At 39.4% G+C, this 24,028-nt stretch overlaps 1 protein-coding gene across 1 annotated transcript in view; it reads right to left on the reverse strand.

Annotated features, from left to right (window-relative positions):
* Positions 1 to 17,344, reverse strand: part of EPS8 (EGFR pathway substrate 8, signaling adaptor) — a 247,205-nt gene extending 229,861 nt beyond the window's left edge. Inside the window, exon 1 of the mRNA XM_082850613.1 lies at positions 17,126 to 17,344. Within this exon, the coding sequence (XP_082706739.1) occupies positions 17,126 to 17,149 (24 nt within the window). The 5' untranslated portion in view covers positions 17,150 to 17,344. The remainder of the gene's footprint in view (positions 1 to 17,125) is intronic.
* Between the last annotated feature and the right edge of the window lie 6,684 nt (positions 17,345 to 24,028).

Raw genomic sequence — 24,028 nt, forward strand, 5'->3', positions numbered from 1 at the left:
TCTGCTAATGGGCCCTAAGAGTCCCTGCACAGTCTTGCTAAGTATGCCAAGAATACCAGGTCTTCACTGGTCTTTACCTGGGTCATTTTTCTGGGTTATATCTGTAGCAAGTAACTTGCGAGGGAAGAGGTAACACCTCCCTCCAGACAAAGAACAGACTTGTTCATTCTGAAAGTGATGGATTCTCCAAGCACAGTGTTCCTCTCCTGTAATGCAACCCAACGCCTGTGTAGGCAACCACGTAGGCCCGCCTGTGTCATCCTGTGGAAACTGGGGGTCGTGAGACACTGACAGAAGCAGACAGAAAGCTCACGCTGCCCGCTGTGCCATGAGTAATATAGTCCTTCATCTCTGACCCAAGAGTCTCATGTCTCTTGTCAGCGTCCAGACACAATAACAGGCTAGCTTATTAGCGTGAAAGTTGAGTAAATTCCCGCCCCTTCCTCAGCTCTATTCCCAGCATTTAGAAAGACACCCAGCAAAGAGGGGTCATTAGATTTGTTAAATGAGTCCCTCACTTAATGAATATTTGAATTTGCTTTATCTTACTATTAACCTCATTTATGAGCACTAAAATAGTTGATATATACTTGTGAAATCACATGTATATATTATTATTTATTATTTATTCCTGATTAAAGGATCACGCTAGGTGTTCACTGCTCAAATTCAAATAAAATGGAGTTAGTGAGAGTTCCATTAAGAAATGCTGCTCATAATTTCTAAATATTTGTCAAATCATGTACTAATCAGTTATGATAGATATTTGAGGGAAAGCATCAGAATCTTAATTATATATCACATATTTTAATTTCATGTGTCTAATATTTTTTAAATGTGTTTTATGAAAATAGTGAATACCAATTAATAAAGAAATGAAAAAAGACCTCTCACCACTAATTTTACCCAGACCAGAAATCCAGATCAAGAAGCCCTGGGAAAATAAACAACTTAATTTTCCCCTTCACCCTAAGGAAGACACTGGTCTTAGAACCTCTGAAGCTACTGACATTAAGACCTCATGGATAATCCTCTCAGTTCCATCTATAATCGATTTATCAATAAATAAATAACCACTGATTAATGATGCCTGTCAGCAGAATCTTTATCCAGTTATATACTAAAAAATAAAACAATTTAGACTTGAACTATCATTTGCAAGGCATGTGCGGTATACCAGTCTCTGCTATGTACTTTCACACCCACAATGATGCAAAATCTCTGAGCAACACCTGGCAGGTGTCAAGTCTCTGCAACTGGCTCATTGTATTTTTCTCAATAGGTTGCAACACTTTTTGCAATGTGGGCTCCACACCTTTCTAAATATTTACTAATTTATGGGAAAGGCAACTTTCTTTTCCTGGTGAGAGGCTGTAGAATTTGTTTTAGCTGAAATGGAGAACTTCCTTTTTATTTCAAACAATGTGAAACTGTAAACTACCAGCAGTGGCACAAGTAACACTGGAACAAAACTTCAGTGAGCAAAATGGGTCATCAATGTTTAATTCAAATCTTTAAATATGGCGGTTGCCTTGAAGTGATCTTACTGAATAATCTTCTCTAGATGTCTAAAAATATATTGAAGCTGAAAAGTACATTATTATGAAGAGAGTAAATTGGGTCCATGTGGGTAACCTCATTACACTTTTTACCACCACTCGTTCATCTTTCTCCAAACAATTCACTCACATAGGATTCTGGAGCCTTGGGGTTTAGACTAATATGGCCAATTAAGTCCTATGTTTATAAATGAAGGTCAACTAAAACATTTAGATTATTCAGATCGTCACATTTAGTGGAAAAAACAATGCCCTTTGAAGAAAAAGAAACGTGGAAATATGTGAATTTTCCTAGGAGGCGTTGCACCTAATAACAATACAGGACTTACTAAAATGTATATGTATTTTTATGTCATCACATAACAAGTATGACAAACATTAATGCAGATTTGCCTCACTTCTGCTCTGAAGCAGAATTTTTGAAGATGACCAATGATCTCATTACAACCAAATAAAATAGTCTTTTGGGTTCATTTTTAAAAGCATTTTTTATCCTTGTTAGTCACACGCACTTCCTTGCATATTCTTCTTTCTCCACTTAATATATTGATATTTACAGTCATCTCCTCACTAGTGTGTTGCCAGCACTGGAGGACTGAAGATCTTTGATGGTAGAGACTATCTTACTCCATTAAGTGTATTTCTATAATCGTGCCTACCTAAGTACTTGGAACACCTTAAAAGGTTAGTAAATGTTGGCTGGATAAATAAATTTGTATCCTCCTTTATTCAGTTTTCAACTTAGAGCTCTTTTAACTCTTCACACACTTCTTAGGTTTTCATCTGTATATGGAAAGCACCTAAATATATCTGTCCATCCATCCACTCCTTCTATATAACGAGTCTTTCGACTCCAGCTGATTGCTGGATATTTCCCTCTGAATGCCATAATCTCGACATGTGTAAAATTAAAATCATAGTAGTCTCCACAAATTCAATTCATCTTCAAAACTACAATTCAAGAGATATTTCAATGTCAATATCAAGAGATATTGACATTCCTATGTAAAAAGCACTCCCTGGACAATGCAGGTGAGGTGAACAAGAGTAAACCACAGTGTCTGCCCTCAAGAGGCTTACAGGCTAGTAAGGGAGATGAGCACTTGCAAGGTACAGGGTACAGCGTGGTAAGCATTATAAGAGAAGAGCAAACTAAGAACAGAAAATTCTGGAACTATCTCACAAACACCAATTCTTTGGGAAGTAAGAACATTTCATCAAAAGCTAGATATGAACTTCAAAAAAATTTTTTTTTCCAAAGTCCTGGATCATCCACAGATTCTTTACATTGGCCCCAATGCCCTACTTATATCCACAATTTTGGCTTCAATTCTTGGATCCTGACCTGCCATCCCACTTGCTCACCATTCTTAGCTTTAATGTGCCGGAGGTGGTCTGCATATCTCCCCAACCTTTAGATCCCTACTTGCTGTCTGGGAACTGGCATCCTGGCTCTCATCCATCTGGCCTTCCATGCACTCATCCAGCCTCAAGTTGTTTCTATATCTGTAAGATGGGCTTCCCTGGTGGCGCAGTGGTTAAGAATCCGCCTGCCAATGCAGGGGACACGGGTTCGAGCCCTGGTCTGGGAAGATCCCACATGCTGCGGAGCAACTAAGCCCGTACACCGCAACTGTTGAGCCTGCGCTCTAGAGTCCATGTGCCACAACTACTGAGGCCCATGCGCCTAGAGCCCGTGCTCCGCAACAAGAGAAGCCATCGCAATGAGAAGCCCGTGCACTGCAATGAAGAGTAGCCCCCGCTCACCGCAACTAGAGAAAGCCCGTGAGTAGCAACAAAAGACCCAACACAGCCTAAATAAATAAATAATAAAATAAATAAATTTTAAAAAACTGTAAGATGTATGCTAAGAGGAAGTAAAATATTATATTTCAGGAAATACTTTAAGAAAGAATTAGCATTTGACTTGAATATTAAAGGATGGGTTTGATTTTAAGAGGGCAGCAGAATGGGAAAACTCATCAAGGTAGTTGGACTTGTATGAGCGGAGACACCAGAGAACATCTAAGGGCATATTCCAAAGAGAGTGGGTAGGATAATTTGGTGTGCTTGGGCCTGTTTGGTGCCCAGCTACGTACTTACTATTCTACTCACAGAGCAGGACCATTTGACCCATATTTTCCTCACACTGAAGGACTAATCCTAATATCAGAGAAAAGGAATAATATCATGCCATAAAAGGGGGAGTGGAAAGACCGAGAAGGAAGTAAACATGCAGTTTAAAAAAAAAGCAGGAAATAAAGTAAAGCAGTAAATAAAGCTTGAGGGGGTGGCAGAGTTGCACAAAGGCAATTTGAGGGTGTGGGCGGTGTTGGAATCTTACATGATTCCTCATTCATCAGCCTGAGGCCAGACAATCAGAGAGAGCTATGAGCAACAGAGTAACAGAATGGCACGCACTATAAAGAGGCTCTGGATGAGTACCCACCAGATGAAAGCTATCCTCCCGTTTCCCTGAGCTCTCATCCTCTCCCGGGCAGTATCAGAGGACCCAAGAACTCTCCATATTGGCCTGTGGGTACCTCTAATGGCAGTAGTCTCTGCGGAGAGAACAGACTAATGCAACACTGTTCCTTATGATACACGCTTCATCTCCTCATCCCCATGGCATTTCTCTGATGTTGTTACTGCCGCCAGCTTCGTCTCTCCTCCCAATCTCTCCTCCTACCGAGGCTGCCAATGCCGCACCCACTACATCCAAGCTGACTTGCTCTGAATTACGTGCTCTTTTGCTATAGCCTGGGCCCTGGGTTGTATCAATCAATTGTATGTTATGGAGATGAACAGATAGGGTGGAGGAATATTCTAGCATAGAAGAGAGAAAACGAAATGGTCCTTGGATAAGGTAGAATTTGTCCTGAGCTTTGAATGATAGGGGAAGGGGAATTTTGAAAGGCAATGAAGATAAAGGAGAGCTTTCCGAGTTTGAATAAAAATGTCAACTATGCAGCTACACGTAAAAGAATGAAATTAGAACACTCCCTAACACCATACACAAAAATAAACAACATGGATTAAGGACCTAAATGTAAGGCCAGACACTGTCAAACTCTTAGAGGAAAACATAGGCAGAACACACTATGACATAAATCACAGCAAGATCCTTTTTGACCCACCTCCTAGAGAAATGGAAATAAAAACAAAAATAAACAAATGGGACCTAATGAAACTTAAAAGCTTTTGCACAGCAAAGGAAACCATAAACAAGACAAAAAGACAACCCTCAGAATGGGAGAAAATATTTGCAATTGAAGCAACTGACAGAGGATTAATCTCCAAAATTTACAAGCAGCTCATGCAGCTCAATAACAAAAAAACAAACAGCCTAATTCAAAAATGGGCATAAGACCTAAATAGACATTTCTCCAAAGAAGATATACAGATTGCCAACAAACACATGAAAGAATGCTCAACATCAATAATCATTAGAGAAATGCAAATCAAAACTACAATGAGATATCACCTCACACTGGTCAGAATGGCCATCATCAAAAAATCTACAAACTAGGGCTTCCCTGGTGGCGCAGTGGTTGAGTCCGCCTGCCGATGCAGGGGCCGAGGGTTCGTGCCCCGGTCTGGGAAGATCCCACATGCCACGGAGCGGCTGGGCCCGTGAGCCATGGCCGCTGAGCCTGCGCGTCTGGAGCCTGTGCTCCGCAACGGGAGAGGCCTCAACAGTGAGAGGCCCGCGTACCGCAAAAAAAAAAAAATCTACAAACAATAAATGCTGGAGAGGGTGTGGAGAAAAGGGAACACTCTTGCACTGCTGGTGGGAATGTAAATTGATACAGCCACTATGGAGAACAGTATGGAGGTTCCTTAAAAAACTAAAAATAGAGCTACCATATGACCCAGCAATCCCACTACTGGGCATATACCCTGAGAAAACCATAATTCAAAGAGAGTCATGTACCACAATGTTCATTGCAGTTCTATTTACAATAGCCAGGACATGGAAGCAACCTAAGTGTCCACTGACAGACGAATGGGTAAAGAAGATGTGGCACATATATACAATGGAATATTACTCAGCCATAAAAAGGAACAAAATTGAGTTATTTGTAGTGAGGTGGATGGACCTAGAGTCTCTCATACAGAGTGAAGTAAGTCAGAAAGAGAAGAACAAATACCATATGCTAACACATACATAGGAATCTAAAAAAAAATGGTCATGAAGAACCTAGGGGCAAGATGGGAATAAAGACGCAGACCTACTAGAGAATGGAGTTGAGGATATGGGGAGGGGGAAGGGTAAGCTGGGACAAAGTGAGAGAGTGGCATGGACATATATACACTACCAAATGTAAAATAGATAGCTAGTGGGAAGCAGCTGCATCGCACAGGGAGATCAGCTTGGTGCTTTGTGACTACCTAGAGGGGTGGGATAGGGAGGGTGGGAGGGAGGGAGACGCAAGAGGGAAGAGATATGGGGATACATGTATATGTATAACTGATTCACTTTGTTATAAAGCAGAAACTAACACCACTGTAAAGCAATTACACTCCAATAAAAATGTTAAGAAAAAAATGTCAACTATGGAATGACAAAGTGTGTTTGGAAGTCCCGTGATAGAACTGTTTAGCAGGTGATAAGGATCCACGTAAGAAACTAGTGACATTCTGTTTTGTCTCGGAGCTAAATATTTTTTAAAATTTCATTACAGAAAGGGAGGATTAACATAAACAGTAACTTTTTATGAAGGTGGAATATTTTTTCCTTTCTTCATTGTTGAAGAGAGTTGAAAGTTGTCTTCAGCATAAGTTGAGAATTTCTTCTTAACATGGTCTTCACACAGAGAAAGGAAGGCACATGTTTAACTAGAATAAGCAGAATGAAGACATTTATCCCAGTGGTTCAAGGTTCCCCAGGCACGGTTAGTGCATTCGCTTTGCGGGCCACTAGGGTGGTATTTAGAAGGGCCACAACCACTCCACACAAGAGCAGTTGTATGAATGAGAAAAAGACACCCCCTTCATCCAAGCAGGTATATTCTCACATAGGCACATAGATTGCTAAACCAACTAAGAGCTGGATTTAACCCCACTTGCCCCCTTAGCAGGTGCCCTTGGGTAGTGCACACACACACACACACACAAAGCCGGGCAACCCTCAGGTTCTAGCTACATTTAAAGTGAATTGGGAGGCTCCACTCCTCTTTGCTGCCTGACTTAGAAATAGACACTTCAAAACGACAATTAGTCTATTTTCTGGCACACGACATAAACCTGGATTCCCTACTCCCACGCCATTTTTCCTGTTCTGTCTCTTTGAGATTGCATTTCTTGTAGTCTTGAGTGTTGAAAAGGGAAGATCAAACCCGTTTATTTAATGTCACAATCAATATTGATCCCAGGTCTATCTACTGGAATAGATTCTCTGTAGGCCGTGCTTACTGGGGCTCTCAGGAATTCAGGGAGAATTTATGAGCACAAATCTTTTTTCAGTTGGAGAGGAAGCACATTCAAGATGTACTAAAATAGCTGAAAAGAAGTGTAGTGCCCTACTTTATGAGCACAAGATGAGCTAGTGTTTACTAGACAAAGAATTTATAGCTGGGAGAAGTAGATTTCAGCTTATAGGAATTTCTAACTGTCTTTGTCCTTGCTCCAATAGCTCATTGTAGAAAACTGGTTTCTGAGAGGCTCTGAAAAATGAGAAGGTCATAAACAATTGGATAATAACATTCAATTACTAGCTTTCTCAATGAATAATATTGCCTTATGGTTTAGTGCAATTGCAATTTATAAATAGCCACTTAAAATACATTCTTCTATTACATATAGTGAAATATAACTTTTTAGATAGGTTATTACAATAGAAAGTAGCTACCTATAAACCATGCTTTCTTTTGAAAGATTTGCTGTAGGAATCTAAAGAAAGTGTGGACTGGAAAGTACTTTTTCAACTTACATAATTGTAAGACAAGATGAAGCATTTTATACTTTACGACATCTTTTAATTATAATACCCTGTTTTGTTGTCTCTGGTATTCATTTGCAATTACATGCAAGGCTAGCCACAATTTTTTTTAAGTTATAAAATATGGAAAAGATTCACAGTAGGGCTTTCTGTTTCAAACAACAAATGAACAAAGAAATTAGACAACTGAATCCTACCTTAACATCCTGTAGTATGACACTGAGCATGTCACTTCACATTTTGGCATTTTCATGTTTCAAATAGGTGTTTTAACTCCCATTACCCTAAGGTCTACTGTCACAAAATAAGAGCAATGATCACCTCATAAAGATCAGATAGAGTAAAAGCTCTGCTACTCTCTTCCTAACATAAACCCCTATTCTGCTCTCCTTGTTGTCTCGTAAGAGATAAGGGTCAGTTCTAATGGCAAACTAGTGCTCAAAATATCTCCCATCCCTGAAGGTGTGTTTCATTACTTTCTACCTCCCCAAATTCTACTTATAATCCAAAGCCTCCCTAGCAAGCTCTCTCTAATCCGTCCTCCCTCCTTTGAGATCTGACATCACTTATATACTCATCTATCTAACTTTAACGTAATCCTATGCCATCTTACAGTATGTCTGTCTAATATGCATGAGCTTTGTTTCCCTAGCAACACTGTAAGCCTCAGAATAGAAAACAAGGTTTATCTCATTTTTGCTCTTGTATAGAGCTTGGTGTAGAGCCGAGCACAGAACTAGTGCTACTCAATTTAATTCAGTAAAATTGTTTCAGCTTCCCTCCAACATTCAGACTGTGTAAATTCCCAGGATGTTTGTTTCTGTGATCAATGATCACCCCCATATATATCTCCTCACCCACCACTACAAACTGTATATATATATATTTTTTTTTTTAACGACCAACACTCACCAGATTTAATCACCACTTAACCATAGTCTACCACTGAATCTCATCTAAAGAACAAGACACATAAAATTAAAATATGTCAAAGGAAATTTACATTAAGATTCACTTCCCTCCAGAGACTTATTAATAGTTTGAAAATTAAAAGTGTTTGAGAAGGCATAATCAGCATCATAATATGTGAACGGAGAATGAATGTGGACTACCTCACCAAATGCATGAAAAGAAGTAAAGAGGAGCTCTTAAAGTTGAAAAGAGTGGATAAGGATATATCAAGAACAATACATAGGGGACTTCCCCGGTGGCACAGTGGTTAAGAATCTGCCTGCCAATGCAGGGGACACAGGTTCGATTCCTGGTCTGGGAAGATCACACATGCTGTGGAGCAACTAAGCCAGTGCGCCACAACTACTGAGCCTGCGAGCCACAACTACTGAAGCCTGCCCACCTAGTGGCCATGCTCTGCAACAAGAGAAGCCACCGCAATGAGAAGCCCATGCACTGCAACAAAGAGTAGCCCCCATTTGCCGCAACTAGAGAAAGCCTGTGCACAGGAATGAAGACCCAACACAGCCAAAAATTTAAAAAGTCAAATAAAATAAAAATTAAAAAAAAAGAAAAGTTCTGTTTAAAAAAAAAAAAGATCTAAAAAAAAAAAGAACAATACGTAGGTTTAAGAATAGATTTAGATAAATTCATGAATGAAAGATGCAATATAATCATCCAGAGGGAGAGCAGGAATAAAAAATAATGTCTAATGCTTCCTGAGCACTTACTGTATATCAGGATCCATTTTAAATGATGTCTCCTTAATCCTCATCATGATCCTTGGTGGGGGGGTGTACTGTCATCTTCGTTTTGTAGAGGAAGAAACTGAGGCATAGAGAGGTAAAGTTGCACAGTTAATCCATGGAAAAACTGGGATTCACCCAGTTTTATCTGACATCAGGTCTGGAGTTTGAAAACAGGATACCCATTTAACCATGTGGGTTTACAGCTGATGGCAGCTACTGCACATTCAACAAGGCCCTGTTCTTTAAGAACCTGGAAGCCACTTTGATCTGAACTTCTTCCAAAGTTGCTCTGAGCACAGACTTTTCGTGGCAGATACAACGTAAGGTGACCCTCAATGAGTCATACACCCGTGTATAATTTCCTTCCTCTGACTGCAGAATGGAAACTGCAACTTGCTCTAACTAAAAGAATATGGCAAAGATAATAGGATGTCACTCCCATGATTAGATTACATCATATAAGATTCTGTCTTAGACTAGACAAAGATACTCTCTTACTGGTCTTCAAGAAGCAAATAGCCATGTTGTGAACTGCCTATGGAGATGGTTACATGGCAGGCAGCTGTGGGTCACTGCTGGGAGTGACTGTCAGCCAACAACCAACAAAAATCCAAGGTCCTCAATCACACAGTTACAAGTATATGAATTCTGCCAACAGCCTGAATCAACTTGGAAGCACTTACTTCCCCAATCAAGCCTCCAGATGAGAACACAGCCTAGCTGACATTTTGATTACAGACTTGTGAGACTGATAAGCAGAATTCTAAGATTGTCCCCAAGACTCCCTACCCACAGGTGTACACCCACCTTCCCCCAGTTATTCAATCAAACATTAAGCTAAGTGCTATTGTGAAGGGATTTTGCAGATGCAGTTAAGATCTGAAATCAGGTGACCTTAAAATAGGGAGATTATCCAAGTTTGGCCTAACCTAATTAAGTGAAGCTGAAAGAGGGACTAGGTCGGTCCTTGAGATATTTGAAGTGTGAGGAGTATTCGACACAAGGGAGATTCTCCATTGGTGGCTTTGAAGAAGGAGAGGGCCACGTGCAAAGAATGTAGGAGGTCTCTATGAGCTAAGAGAAGCTCCCTCCTGACAGCCAGCAAGGAAGTGCAAGCCTCATTTCTACAGCCATAGGAACTGAATTCTGCTTGGAAAAAGGATCATGACATCCAGTTGAGAACACAGCCTTGCCAACACCTTGATTTTAGCCATGAGAGACTCTAAGCAGAGAATCCAGGCACACCATGCCCAGACTGTCCAGACTTCGACACAACAATAAGCTAATAAATGGGTGGTATTTGTCGTAATTTGTTTAATTTGTTACACAGCAATAGAAAACTAATATACTTCTCATATTTAGAGTTGACATAAATTGAATTCATAAAATGAATTTCATAAAATGTAATTGAGTCATTTCAATTAAGCAAAAATGAAAATAGCCCGTACAATTGCCTGGAACATAGAAGATGCTAAGCATTTGTGGGACTTCTTTTCCTAACAAGCCTCTGAAATAGAGAATTTCTTCTATCATTGTCAAAGTGACCAGTAATGTTTGTAAGAAAAAAAATGTTCACCATTCAGAACAAGTGAAAAATACTATGCAATAGTCTATGGAAACACAGTGTAGCCAAACTCTCCTTTGGACATCTGTGATTACCCAGGAATCAAAACCAAGAGAATAAAGTCACTAAACTTTATTTGCACAGCTCAGAATTGGAATTCAAAGAATTCAAGTTACTATCCTGGTGTTTGAAAGGTAGAATTTTAGGGGGAATTCCCTGGTGGTCCAATGGGTAAGACTCGGCGCTCCCAATGCAGGTGGCCCAGGTTTGATCCTTGGTCGGGGAATTAGATCCCACATGCATGTCACAACTAAGAGTCCACATGCTGCAACTACACATGCCGCACTGAAGATCCCGCATGCCACATCTAAGACCCTGCACAGCCAAAATAAGTAAATAAATAAATACTTTTTAAAAATAGTAGACTTTTAATATTTCATATTTTAAATTATTCCACAACTTACTATTTCTCCAACTTCCCAGCTTTTCACAGTAAAGTCCAAGGATACTGAGATCATGCGGAAAGTTTCAGTAAATTGTCTCCTGACTGAATCATAAAACTTGGCGGCTGTGAATTTGTTTGTCATCTACATAAGATGATCTCTGTGCTGAGAATTCAAGTGCTTAAATTCTGGCCTATGTGTCATAGATAATTTGAGTATCGGTTCCAAGGTCTTGGGATACATTCCAATGTAAGTCTGTGTTGTCTGAAATTTGGAAATTCTCCTGCAGCTGAAAGCTTCTCACTTTCTGCTTTAAGAGAAATTACACACCAATTTAGTTCTATCCGAGACTATGTGGCCTAGAGGTGATTTCACATCACTAGTAAAAATCAATGATTCTCACATACATGCTTGTTGGCCATTTTAGCCCCTTGGGTTTTGAAACTTGTAAGTGATCTTGACCATTTCAGGATCCCAAGTATTAAGATTGAAATGAGGGCATTTAAATTTTACTCTTTAATAAGCAAGAAAGATTCAGCATGTTGCATGGCGACTTCAGGAGGGTTATGATTGATATTTGAGCACTACAGAAAGGTGCCTTGTACAAGAGTTCGTTTTCATTAGAAACAAGTTTGAATAAGGAACAAGGTACTTTTCAAGTTTGTGCTGGTAAGGGACAGGACTGGGTGCAATCTCCTGAAATTTTTACTCATGTAAAAAATGTATGACCCCCATAAAGATAAATTTATCCCTTAAAAGATAAAGTAAATTTCTTGAGACAGTGAGCTTTTTTATGTTGGTTGTGAGTTTATCATACACAATATTTCTCTTTTTTCTGCAGGCACGTTTGATTTTGTGTGTGTGTTGGGGGGGGGGGGATACACTGCTTGTAGAATCTTAGTTCCCTAATCAGGGATTGAACCCTGGGCCCCAGCAGTGAAAGTGCCAAGTCCTAACCACTAGACTGCCAGGGAATTCCCACATTTGCTTTTGAATGGAGAAACAGGTCAATATTCAGTTAAGAATGTTTTCTTTCTTTCTTTTTTTATTTTAAACATCAACTAAATTTGCTATCCAAACCTCTAGTCCTGTCCTTAGAAATAACTCTCTGTTGTGAAAGATAATGTACTGCTTTAGAAATGTAGAGGTTCATTGTTTTTTTCTTTTTTAAGGAGCATAGTGGCATCTTTTGCTTATGAAAATACTATCTTCAGAGATTCTGACTGGTACTTAGGAATTCACAAATTCAATTTTATAAAGCTTTATACTCATGCTCACCAAAAAGGCTAGTTCACAATTTGATACAAAAAATATATAGGAAAAGTGCTACCCATTAAGGATTCTGGAATGTCCAAGATATGCTCAATATATGTTGAACAATAATCTCCTTTTAGAATGACCTAGTGGCCTACCAGTTTTTTTCTAAATTTTATCCTTGGGGTAAAAGGGATGGGGATGGGCTCTATAAGATCAGTGAAACACATGAAACGTACACCAGGTCAAGGAGCCTTTACATATGGGGAAAAATAGAGGATTCTGAAAGCAATCTTCTACACAGAATATGAATATTAAGAGATTCTGGAAGCCTGAAAAAATTCTTGGAAGGGAAGAATGATAGCCCAAGGTATGGAAAGATAAAGCCCAGTTAAGTACAATATAATAATCAGCTCTCTCTCGGCTCTCTAGCTATCTCTTGAATCACCTTTCTTCGATTTGCTTATGAGTCCCATTATTTCCCCACAACTCAGGTCCCAAAGCAGAATTCATTATCTTTCCTAAAACACTGCTCTCATGGATGGCATCACCACCAAATGCCTAAGACTCATCCTCCCACCCTTTCACGGCCTGTGTAGTCAATTACAAAGTCCCTTTGCTTAAAGCTTCTAGATACTTATCAGATTCCTTCCACTGCTTCACTCCCATTGCTTTGGCTTTAAGACAAACCCTAACCGTGTCTTGTCTGAAATACTGTACTAGCCTCCTCCTAACTGGTCTCCCTGTCCCCACTGTCACCATGTCTATCCCTTCCCCACACTCCCAGCCAACCTCTGCTCTGCCAGAAAGACCTGTCTAAAAATCTTATCTTTCCATTTCCTTGTATGATCTCCCTTGGCCTAAAGAATACAGTCCAAACTCTTCAGTGTGCCGTGGGAAGTTTTTGTGATTCGGCTTCTACTTGTTCAGCTGCTTTTCTCACGGTTCCTCCATACACTGACCGTCCTGCTCACACGAGGATGTCTTCCCCACGTGCTCTTCTCAGCCTGTGATTCCCTTTTCTCCCTTGTCTGTCTGATCAACCTCTACTTGTCCTTCTATTTCTTCTGACTGCCTACTCAGTCGATCTCACTTCTTTCATTCATCCATGAGCAAATAACTGTGAAGGCATAAAGCTGAATTAGCACACAGCCTACCCTCAAGAATCCTAGTCCAGTAGAGTTCAGTGTAAATACAGCAGCAGGTTGAAATGGGCACATGTACCGAGAGATGCCTGGCACTGTGCTGTGAGGGTTCAGAAGAGGGAAACAAAACAACGGTTTTTGCATTTGCATCCTATTGCCATCTTTCTTAGCAGAAATTTAAAACCACAGACTGCAGGCTGATCCAATATAGTGTCTCAGTTATTCCCCAAACATTACATATTTAAATTTATTCCTAGCATAAGCCATAGCTAAATGCAGCAATGGTGTTGCTATAATATCATGTACAAGTGAATGTGTTTCCTTTTCTTACTGTTTTTTTGCTAGGTACTAATATTCAACAAACATTTCACGTATAAACACGATATTGAAGTTCGTTCAGCTGTATTATTGTGGCTTATCTTTTGTTCTGGTTCATGATCAATGATTTTTTCCTCAATGTATTTCAGCTATCTGTATAATAATCCAGCCCCATTTACTTTATACTGTGGCTCGGTATTAGTTAAAGTACTTGCTGAAATACTGTAGTGGCATTTGGTTTACTGTATTATGTGATCTCCAGTTACCAGTAAATTTGCTGTGTGGCTGCCTGCTATGTGGCAGTATTCCAGGGAATCAAAGCCTTTCTTTTGAGATTTGCAATTGCCATCTTTCAGGGTTAAGAGTTCTGCGAACCCAGAATTGATGCCTTCCTGCTGGATTACAGTATTGGTATTTGCATGAACCAAATAATACATTTTTCCTCACAAAATCAATTTCAATACATGTTTGATAATGTGCACTCAGCCCCACATCCCATAACACAAATTTCATTATAAACTGGAGGCATATTTTCTATACCAGCAAATGTCAGCAAATAGAGCACTTCCAGTTAAGGGATTTGGGGAAAGATCTGTAGAGGAAGTAACATTTCAGCTGGGCTGTGATGGATGGTTTTTTAGCAACACAGGACTTACTGAGAAAATAAAAGCAAGTCTAGGAGGAAAATTCACGAAGGTAGGAAAGCTCAGCGTATAATTGTGGCCCCGCTGTAACTCAGGAAGACTACGAACAGTGTGTATAAAAGGAATTTTAGGAGGAAAAATTGAAAAGCTAGATCGTGGAGCCAGATCATGGAGGCCCTGAATGAGAGGCTGTGAGTATAGAAGTTCATTCTGTAAGAAATTGGGAGCCATTTAAGGGGTTTTTGTTTTCACTGAGCTTTAATTGAAATATAACATCGTGTAAGTTTGAGGTGTACAGCGTGTTGGTTTGATAATTTATATATTGCAATATGATTACCACCATCATGTTAACACCTTTATCATGTCAAATACTTATTATTATTTTGTGTGTGTTGAAAACAGGTGAGCTGTGACAGGGCGAGAGAGAGTCATGGGCATATACACACTAACAAACGTAGTAAGGTAGATAGCTAGTGGGAAGCAGCCGCATGGCACAGGGATATTGGCTCGGTGCTTTGTGACAGCCTGGAGGGGTGGGATAGGGAGGGTGGGAGGGAGGGAGACGCAACAGGGAAGACATATGGGAACATATGTTTATGTATGACTGATTCACTTTGTTATAAAGCAGAAACTAACACACCATTGTAAAGCAATTATACCCCAATAAAGATGTTAAAAAAAAAAAAAGATTTGGCCTCTTATCAACTCTGAAGTTTATAATACAGTATTGTTGACTATAATCACTATGTTGTGCATTAGATCGCCAGGGTTTATTTATCTACTTGTTTGGGGTTTGTACACTTAAATATCTCCCTACCCCTGGGCCCTAGTAACCAGCATTCTACTCTCTGTTTTTACAAGTTCAGTTTTTTCCTGTTCCGCATATGTGAGATCATACAGTATTTATCTTTCTCTGTCTGACATCTCACGTAGCGTAATGCCCTCAAGTTCCATCCATGTTGTTGCACTTGGCAGGACTCCCTTCTTTCTCATGGCTGATTAATATTCCACATCTTTTTTATCCATTCATCTGCTAATGGACACTTAGGTTGCCTCCATATCTTGGCTCTTGTGAATAATGCTGCAGTGAACATGGGTGTGCAGGTATCTCTGAAGGGTTTTTATTTTAAGAATGGAAATAGTACAATAGCTGCCCTTTGAAAGAGATTAACCTGGCAGCAGCACTTTAAATGGATTAGAGAGGAGCTCTGGGAGGTGGGGGACACCTGTAGAGAGGCCAGGAGTGCACATAATGTACCATAAATACGATGAAAGTCTAAACCTGAGCAGTAACACTGGGACCCTGCAGAAAAAAGAAGAGAAAGAAAAATACGGTAGGGATTGGATTGAGAGAATTCATTAGCTACTTGGATGCGGAAGGCAAAGGAAAGAAGAGGTAAAGTTTGCTGTTGGTACTTGGGAGAATGGTGGTATGAGTTAGGACAGAACTAAATGTTCATTTTGGAATGCACTGAATCACTGAATTTGAGGTGTCAGAGGTCATTCTGATGGAGCTTTCCAGTAGACAGTTCACAATTTAGGAGCAGGAAAGAGGCCAGATTTGGAGCTGCTGATTTGGTGGTTGTGTCAGCCACCAGTGTCAGGAATGTGCCTGACAAATGTCCTACTGTAGGGAAAGTAATTAACTGAAGGTCCCAGCTATTGGACTGTAGTCACCTCAGTATCGGAGCTGAGGACATACATCTCACAGGTGACTTCCAGACAATGAGCAGGTGCAGTAGCAATACTAAGGCAGACCAGCTCAAGAAGACAAAGCATTCCATGTAAATTTGTGCAGCTGCTATGGAAAGCAGTACGGAGTTTCCTTGAAAAACTAAGAATAGAGTTACCATATGATCCAGCAATCCCGCCCCTGGGTAGATATCTGGAAAAGATGAAAACCCTCATTCGAAAAGATATATGCACTCCAATATTAATAGCACCACTATTTACAAAAGCCAGGACATGGGAGCAACCTAAGCATCCACTGAAAGATGAATGGATAAAGACGTGGTACATGTATACAGTGGAATATTACTCAGTTGTAAAAAAGAATGAAATAATGCCATTTGCAGCAACATGGATGAAGCCAGAGATTATCACACAAAGTGAAGTAAGCCAGACAGAGAAAGAAAAATATTATATGATATCACTTACATGTGGAAACTAAAAAATAATACAAATGAATTTATTTACAAGATAGAAATAGACTCACAGGCACAGAAAACAAACTTATGGTTACCAAAGGGGAAAGAGAGGGGTAAAGGTAAATTACAAGTATGGGATTAAGATACACACCACTATATATAAAATAGAGAAACAACAAGGATTTACTGCATAGCATAGGGAACTATACTCAATATCTTGTAATAACCTATAAAGGAAAAGAATTGGAAAAAATAGTTATATGTATATAACTGAATCACTTTGCTGTACACCTGAAACTAACACAATATTATAAATCAACTACACTTCAATTTTTAAAAATAAGAAAGAAAGAAGAAAGAAAGAAAGGCAAAGCATCCCAGTGTTGGCCAACTTTGGTTCAAGGACTCACCCATAGCTTTGCTGAACCTTCCATTGACTGTAGTGAAGTCTACAAGGTCCCAGCCAAACTTCCTTCTTCCCATTCTTCTTCTCTCTTCCTCATTTGGGATCAGACTTGCATCAGGGTCTGACTCGTCTCCCAACCATATCTGACCTCTCCCCATTGTTTTTTAGCACAAGCACTTTACACTGGCCATAATTTCCTTATTTAATGCTGTCTTGGCATCTGCTTCTCAGAGCACCTAGATTAACACAAGTTATTTGAAAGAGATGATAAGAGATGATATTAGAACAAAATTCTAATTTTGTTCAATTAGAATTAATGTTCAAAATAGTGGTCTTAAAATTTTCTAAGATCTTGAATCATTAAAGCAATATAAAAGTATCAAATTTAACTCATAAATTATAAAATTATATTTAGTAGGTTATAGCTTTAATGTGAGGATATTATGCATTTATATTTAAAAGATTACTTTAAATGGAAAGGGGGAGTCATTATAAGAAATTCGAGCAGCTGATTGTATTAACCTCCAGTAAATATTCCAGCGTTACAAATCACTGAGTTGGAGTCACAGATAAGAGTGATCTTTGAGGCAATGCAGTACCCCAGGTAATTAATATCTTTATTTTCCAGCTACTCAGAAAGATGAGGATCCATTTATGTTGTTCTTTGGAACCCTTTTCCAACTTTTTAAAACTTTTCAGCAACATTACTGCTTCTAATATTAAAAAATAAATTGTGATAATAGATGTATTTTATAAATAAGATGGATAAATACATTAAAAAAATCTGACTAACCAATCACTACAGCATATTACAATAAGTTTAGCAAACACTGTAGGTCTTTTTGATTGCAGGCAGCAAATAATCTAATGTTTCTCTTACACCATTGTTTCAAAAGAAATCCATACTCTCTAAAAAGGAATTACTTAGAATCAATCAAAACAAATGATTTAATCAACATAATAATTAGGTTAGCAACTGAATCATTCACGAAGTTATGGTGTTCAGGTTTATTGATGTGAGTATTCTAAAGGCCAGTGTAATTTGAGAATTGTAGCTTTGCTAGAGAATGGTAGTGTATCTCTTTAGAGGTTAGAACTTGACTTTGAAGAAAATGTCCTATGGATAAGCCTTTACTCAAAGGACTTTTGCTTCTTCACATTCTTAGGAATTGTTTACTTTCTCTTTTGCATTAAGCTGTGGTTTAGAAATCAAGTTTGCTGTTAATTCTATCTCTGTTGGATGCCTTATTGACTCAGGAGACTAACAGGCTCCTAAATGTTAGCAGGAACATCAGTTGATCTTTTGAAAGGTAACCAATGAATTTGGAGTTTTCTTGGCCAGACAAGTCAGGGGATCACAGCCCAGTCCTGAGCTAAACTTAAGGACAGTAAGATTAGTTCTGATATCTAGAAAAAGAATGGAAAGTATGGGAAAATGCTAGACTTAGAAAAATTAATATTCGCTGATTTTTCTTCACAGTTAAAATTAACGGAAAGTTAGAAAGGCTAGAAACGTTGTAAAAACTTATATATGCACAATTAAAGAGTTGAATAATTACGTGGAAAGTTTGAATTATATAAAATTTTGCTATGAAAAAAAGACCCAATACAGATCTTTTCTTTTTTTAAAAAATCTTTATTGGAGTATAATTGCTTTACAATGGTGTGTTAGTTTCTGCTTTATAACAAAGTGACTCAGTTATACATATACATATGTTCCCATATCTCTTCCCTCTTGCGTCTCCCTCCCTCCCACCCTACCTATCCCACCCCTCTAGGTGGTCACAAAGCACCGAGCTGACCTCCCGGTGCTATGCGGCTGCTTCCCACTAGCTACCTATTTTACGTTTGGTAGTGTATATATGTCCATGCCACTCTCTCACTTTGTCACAGCCTACCCTTCCCCCTCCCCATATCCTCAAGTCCATTCTCTAGTAGGTCTGTGTCTTTATTCCCATCTTACCCTTAGGTTCTTCATGACATTTTTTTTTCTTAGATTCCATATATATGTGTTAGCATACAGTATTTGTCTTTCTCTTTCTGAGTTACTTCACTCTGTATGACAGACTCTAGGTCCATCCACCTCACTACAAATAACTCAATTTTGTTCCTTTTTATGGCTGAGTAATATTCCATTGTATATATGTGCCACATCTTCTTTATCCATTCATCCAATGATGGACACTTAGGTTGCTTCCATGTCCTGGCTATTGTAAAGAGAGCTGCAATGAACATTTTGGTACATGACTCTTTTTGAATTATAGTTTTCTCAGGGTATATGCCCAGTAGTGGGATTGCTGGGTCATATGGTAGCTCTATTTTTAGTTTTTTAAGGAACCTCCATACGGTTCTCCATAGTGGCTATACCAATTCACATTCCCACCAGCAATGCAAGAGTGTTCCCTTTTCTCCACACCCTTTCCAGCATTCATTGTTTCTAGATTTTTTGCTGATGGCCATTCTGACAGGTGTGAGATGATATCTCATTGTGGTTTTGATTTGCGTTTCTCTAATGATTAATGATGTTGAGCATTCTTTCATGTGTTTGTTGGCAATCTGTATATCTTCTTTGGAGAAATGTCTATTTAGGTCTTATGCCCATTTTTGGATTGGGTTGTTTGTTTTTTTGTTATTGAGCTGCATGAGCTGCTAGTAAGTTTTGGAGATTAATCCTTTGTCTATTGCTTCATTTGCAAATATTTTCTCCCATTCTGAGGGTTGTCTTTGGGTCTTGTTTATGGTTTTCTTTGCTGTGCAAAAGCTTTGAAGTTTCATTAGGTCCCATTTGTTTATTTTTGTTTTTATTTCCATTTCTCTAGGAGGTGGGTCAAAAAGGATCTTGCTGTGATTTATGTCATAGAGTGTTCTGCCTATGTTTTCCTCTAAGAGTTTGATAGTTTCTGGCCTTACATTTAGGTCTTTAATCCATTTTGAGTTTATTTTTGTGTATGGTGTTAGGGAGTCTTCTATCTCATACTTTTACATGTACCTATCCAATTCTCCCAGCACCACTTATTGAAGCAGCTGTACTTTCTCCACTGTACATTCCTGCCTCCTTTATCAAAGATAAGGTGACCATATGTGTGTGGGTTTATCTCTGGGCTTTCTATCCTGTTCCATTGATCTATCTTTCTGTTTTTGTGCCAGTACCATACTGTCTTGATTACTGTCACTTTGTAGTATAGTCTGAAGTCTGGGAGCCTGATTCCTCCAGCTCCTTTTTTCGTTCTCAAGATTGCTTTGGCTATTCAGGGTCTTTTGTGTTTCCATACAAATTGTGAAATTTTTTCCCAAGAAAGCATAACGCAAGTCTAAAGACCACACATTAGGTTTCCAGTAAGAGTCCCATTTCTATCCACTGGCATCCTACTCAGGTTATGGATCTTTTGCTGGCTTTGTGGGTTTACAGAATTGCTGTTTGTAGCTTGATGGTCTGCAGAAAGAATTTAAAAAGTGATTAACTTCCCTTTTTGTTTACACATAAGCATTTACTTTAAACATCAATTTCAGGTGAAATAAATAAAATTAAACTCTGTTTAGAAAACAGTAAACCAAGACATCTGTGATGCACTTTATCCTAATAACTTGTGCATTCTTCAGTTTGGGGAGCTATCAACTCTGCCTCATTGTTTGAAATGTTTTTATTATGTTCATCTATTTGGGGAATGATACTATGACTCAGAATTATGTGGTAAGAACTGTTTAGATGATACACAACACCAAAAGAATAAGTTAAAAAGAGAAAAACATAGCTAACCAACTGATTATCTTATTTAGGTGCATAGTATCTGTATAAGAATGAGCTCTATACTTAGACGAACTGGGTTCAAACCCCATTTCATGTATTTATTATGAAAGGAGGCTGATTAATAGTATCTACCTTTTAGGGTTAGCGAGATTAAGTGGGAGAATTCCTGTAGATCCCATTAGCACAGGGGCTGACACATAGACAGGGCTTGATGACTACAAACCATATTGCTATTGCCAAGCTCAGCTGTCATCTCATCTGCGAAGCTCATCTCCCAAATCTTCCAAATACTTTGATGAGAACCACCCCTTTATTTCTGTACTACTTTGGCATTTTGTTTACATCTCTCTTATAGCACTTCTACTGTGAATTACGGTTATCAACATATACTATACTGGTCTTCTGCATTAGATATTAGGCTCCAGATGGCAAGAAGCACGTCTTCTTCATCTTTATATTTTAATCTCAGTACCCCTTTCCCAAGACCTAATACGAGGTTTATGCGCACTGGACTTTAAATGACTGTTTATTAAGTTAACATGACATGTTCCTCGTCACCCTTCGGGTCTCATATCAAATGTCACCTCTCTGTTGACTGATTCCAAGAAGCCTCCTCAGCCCTACCCACTCCCTAACCAAAGTAACTCTACGACATCACGCTGTTTACTTCTTTCACAGTCCTTATCATTTGGGGAAGTAATGTAATTAACATATATACTCGTTTGCTGTTTGTCTCTCCTGACAGAATGTAAGCACCATGATAGTGGAGCTCTTGTTCACACTGAATCCTTAGCCCCAGGACAGTCAAGAGTTAATTTAAGTACTCAGAAAGTACTTCTTAAATGAATCATTATACCTCCGAGGGCCCAGGTATGACAGTGGCAGTAGAAGTGATGTGTCCCAGTGCCCCTCGTTTAAAGAGCTAGTAAAGTTGCTGATGGCTTTTGAATGTTTAAAAAGGTGACATTCAGGAACAACTGTGATAAGGTGCCAGTCCCCACCTCACTCCCTTTGTCTTTGCCATCCCCAGCCCCCTCTGCTCGCAGAGAGGCCCCACCTGCAGGCTTAAGTCCCAATGAATTCCCAAACCAATAATGGCATGAGGAAGGAAAGCCTCAAACAGCTGTTGGAGCCATGACTGAAAGAGTTAATGAGGCCCCAGTCATTCCTGCATGGTTTAGACAAGGTTTGCCTACATGCAAGGATCTGCCAGGTAGTACTCCCCAGACAAGCACTGTCTCTTCGTATAGGTAATGCAAAACTCTGGTTCACTGGCGTCTGGAACATTGCACCATTTGAATGATGCAACCAAAGTTTTGAATTACTTTTATTAAATGTAGTAGATGAAGATGGTCTTCCACTTGGCTCATTCCCAAATCTGTATTGGGGTCTGGTGAATGACCTGGGGACTTGAGAACTAATCCAGAAGATCTGGTAGGATCTTCCGTAGAAATAGTGTTGGAGCCTGATCAGAACAAGGCCTTTTTGTTCTTTTTCTGATTGAAGAATACAGGAGTCTTAACCAATTATACAGAGTGTTTCATATATTATGGCTTGGAAAGAAAATAAACCCTTTTTGCCAGAATCTGTGACCTTGGTTTTTTTGTTTTGTTTTGTTTTTTATTTTTGGCTGTGTCAGGTCTTCCTTGTGGCGTTTGGGATCTTTTTTTTTGTTGTGGCACACAAGCTCTTTGTTGCAGTGCTCAGGCTTCTCTCTAGCTATGCGTGCGGGTTCTCTCTCTAGTTGTGGTGCACAGGCTCCAGGGTGCTGGGCTCTGTGGAATGCGACAGGCGGGCTCTCTCGTTGAGGCGCGTGGGCTCAGTAGTTGAAGCGCACAGGCTTAGTTGCCCCGCGGCATGTGGGATCTTCGTTTCCCGACCAGGGATCGAACCCGCATCTCCTGCATTGGAAGGTGGATTCTTTACCACTGGACCACCAGGGAAGTCCCTGTGACCTTGGTTTTAAAGAAATTACATGAGCTATGCCATAGTATAAAATTATCAACTCAGCTTCTCATTAACTAAAGGATGGTATTACTTGGAGCAGAAATCTTGACTCTGGAGCTTCCAGGTTGGTGACCACGTGGAGGTGCTGGGATAGTGACGCTCCCAGAGAGGGCAGGGAAGTGCCACATTCCTTCCCACACACCTTGCCCTGTGCATCTCTTTTGCCAGTTGTTCCTGAGTTATGTCCTTTTATAATAAACCAGAAGTAATCTAAAACACAAGACACAGAGACAGAACATCACATGGGGACAGAGGCGAGGACTGGAGTGATGCATGTGCAGCCAAGGAACACTGAGGATTGCTGGCAACACCAGAAGCTAAGAAAAAAATAAAACAGATTCTTCCCTAGAACTTTGAGAGAGAGCACAGCCCTGCCAACACCTTGATTTTGCATGTCTGGCCTCCAGAACTGTGAGAGAATAAATTTCTGTTATTCTAAGCTACCCAGTTTGTGGTACTTTGTTTTGGCAGCCCAGAGAAACTAATATGGGTTCCTCTACATGCTGCTATGCCCATCTATGGATTAACCAAATAGTAACAAAATTTTCCTCTGAGCAAAGCATCCACTACATAGGGAAAGAAGCACAAAAATTTTTTTGCTTCTCAGAGGGTTTACTATAGTGGCTAGGTTGTTGCTTACTGGAGAAGGATTGAATGCATTTTCAGTTGTGATGGATTCCCGTAATAAGATTAAAGAAGGATACATGTCCTCTTCTGTGAAAATTTAGAAATAGGTATGAAAAGAGGAGCCCTCAATGTTCATTATATAATGTTGGGTATAAATGAGAAGAGAATTGGTTTATTTGCTTTCCAGGGACAATTTGATGTCAGGATTTTAAATTATATCGTCTTTTCAGACAAAATTTAGATCCCCATGTGCTCAATTGTATTCCACTGGAATTGCAAAGTTTTGCTGTAGGAAGACTTAGCAGGACAAATGAGTGATAAAACCATAAGAAATTAGGTTTTAGAAAAATGAAAACTAACTTCTGGGAAGTTGCTGGAATAACACTGGTCAAAGAATAACGCAAGTTGTATTTTTACACAACGGAATAGGGGCATTTCATACATGTAAATACGTCTCTCTTTCTTTTTGGCCACACTGCGTGGCTTGCGGGGATCCTGACTAGGGATGGAACCTGTGCCCCCTGA

Source organism: Leucopleurus acutus, assembly GCF_964270905.1.
Source record: "Leucopleurus acutus genome assembly, chromosome: 11".
NCBI classification, from domain to species: domain Eukaryota; kingdom Metazoa; phylum Chordata; class Mammalia; order Artiodactyla; family Delphinidae; genus Leucopleurus; species Leucopleurus acutus.